Source organism: Montipora capricornis, chromosome 3 (assembly GCF_036669925.1).
Source record: "Montipora capricornis isolate CH-2021 chromosome 3, ASM3666992v2, whole genome shotgun sequence".
In the NCBI taxonomy this organism is placed as follows: domain Eukaryota; kingdom Metazoa; phylum Cnidaria; class Anthozoa; order Scleractinia; family Acroporidae; genus Montipora; species Montipora capricornis.
In genome coordinates, this window is record NC_090885.1 from 20,464,326 (window position 1) to 20,466,825 (window position 2,500).

The 2,500-nt window shown below is 39.1% G+C and overlaps 1 protein-coding gene across 3 annotated transcripts in view; it reads left to right on the forward strand.

Moving 5' to 3' along the window:
- LOC138040852 (phosphoinositide 3-kinase adapter protein 1-like) overlaps window positions 1-2,500 on the forward strand; it is a 50,434-nt gene that overhangs the window by 43,502 nt on the left and 4,432 nt on the right. For all 3 annotated transcript variants that reach the window (XM_068886550.1, XM_068886549.1, XM_068886551.1), the window contains one exon: window positions 1,324-1,498. In XM_068886550.1, the coding sequence (XP_068742651.1) occupies window positions 1,324-1,498 (175 nt within the window). The remainder of the gene's footprint in view (window positions 1-1,323; window positions 1,499-2,500) is intronic.

The window sequence follows — 2,500 nt, forward strand, 5'->3', positions numbered from 1 at the left end:
CTTCGCGTAGCTATCAACCTAAACAAAGCACGCGTTAGAAACAACAAAAATCGAATAATAATAGAATCAATAGCTCCCAAGTGGGCTAATTCCTGCGAGAGACAACATTATGACAAAAGAGAAGAAAGGAAACTTACATATCTGTCCCACACAGTAAAGGTTCAGGCTAGGATGAATAGACTAATTTCTTGACTTGCTCAAGTGTAGGCTACTACGAACTACAATAGACTAACAAAGCTTAATGGAAAAACTGGACTTTACACGAAGCGAGGTCATATGACCCGTAAAACGAACTGTCACAAGTCTAAAGGTCATGTGGCCAAAAGAAAGGAAATAAAATAAATGAAAGGAAACTAAATGACGACCTTAACACAAACCTCGAAGTAATTACACATAGCCGACACAAAGCGCGGGAAAATGTGCATGCGTGAACGACGATTGGTTTTGGTTTCACTTCTGATTGGTTGAAAAAGTGGCGCAAGAACTTTCAACCAATCACTGAGTGAAGTAATGCCAAGCTAAAGCAATTCGCTAATTGCGACACTCAATTGAAAACCGCTCTATAAAGGTCAGGTATTACCGGGTACTAATTTGATCTCATTAATGGTACTCAGACTACTAACAGATATTTGAGTTTTCCTGTTTGTTTGTGAATTTTCTTGTGGTGTCACCCATTGTTATTAATATGCCAACCAGAACCTAATTGGCTGTTGAAACAATGACTTCTTTAGTTCTGTGGTTGGCAAATTTGAATGTCAAGGAAATGGGACGTCAATGTTTGTAAACTAGAAATATCGCTATTAAAAATGTGGGCAAAGCAGACATCCTTTATGCAGTATCAGTTTAATACAGGTTTTAAACATTAAAGTCTAGTGTAAGGTGTGTGTAGGTGTCCGTTGAGCACGGGTATTTTTTAAAGTAACTATGGGAGGAAGAAATAAGCACTTTGCTACTGTCCATTTTATGGAGTCTGTCTGCTTAATATGGGGTCCACTTAATACAGATTTGATAAATTTATTGCTTTTATTATACCTACAATGTAATTTGTGCTGAGGAATTCTTTGTGGGTTATAAGCAAAAAACCTTTTAGTAGTTTGTTTTTTGGGTTTGTTTAATTGAAAGTGACCAATGCAGAAAGTAGTGCATTTCATAGAAAATTGAAACACACTGTAAAACCAATATTTCTATTTATGACTTTTTTTTCTTACAAGTGAAACTAGGCACTTTCTCAATTGGGCTGTCATATGATTAGCCTAAGGGTAATTTCTGATTTTCACTTTTCACAAAGCTGCTCAATTTCTCTGTCCCTCAAACCTTAAATAGGAATCAGGAAGAATTGGACAACCTGCCATCCCAGAGGTAACACAACAGGAACCCCAAAATATGGCAACTCGTCATGCAGCTCAAAGAAGACCTCTCCCAATTCCTTCCTCTGAAGACTCGAGACCACCCCAACCCCCTCCACCATCTGACAGACTGCCATTTCCAAGAGTACCAGGTTTGGGAGTCTCCTTGTTTAATTAACATTTTCACAGTGTTATGTATTCCATGTTCATGTGATAGTTGCATATTTGTATCCTGGAAAAATCATAGCAGAGCTCCGTGCACTGGGCACCATTGGTAAGAAAATATAGTAACCCATCTGTGGAAGAAAATTTGGTTTTGGTCACTGTGTTGACCGTACGACCGCACGTATGTCCACCCCTCCATGTATGCCAGTATGACGTGACCAATCGCGGGCGCAAGTTTAGAGAATCAATACTTGTATACTGGCCTCCAGCTAGTTTACAGCGTACATCTTTGGTTTTGGACATCAATATGGTCAATTGACACCTGTCAAAACAAGGTATCCACTGACCAGTATCACGTGACCATATCGTGGGTTCAAATTTAGAGTTCATCTAGGTCAGCTGTTTTTTTTTTAAGTTAACCGCTGACCAGGTACTGAGTTTTGATTGGATCACAGGCTCCAGCCAGGTTAACTGACATGTATTGTAAGAACAAATAACCTGCTTTTAGGCTTGACTAAATCTACATGTATGTATTATTTACCTTGGTAACCCAAACTTAGGGAAATGGTCAAAACTACTACACTCGAACAGGACCCACCAAACCACAAAATAGATGGTGGTGTCTGCCTGCACCCCCCTTCCTTAACGTCAAAAGGTGGTATCTATATTGCATAGCCACCCCTCTATCCAGCAGTAGAAAATTACAGTGAGATTCAAACCTCACTTTTCTTGTTTGTCTAGTAATGCCGACTCTTACTTGCTGAATATTCCTGTGTCAACTCAAATTTAAAAGCCAATAAAATGTTGTTGATAATGTTCATGTGATAATTTCGAAGATAGGTGGTGTCTTTGAGAACCCCCCTACCCAAAAGGTGGGTCCTGTTCGAGTATAGTAGTTTTGACCAGTTCCCTTAGATACTATGTGTGCTCTCATTAGTGAATAAGTGTGTTTGCATGAGAGTATATAAACATGGTTGTAACGTCACACT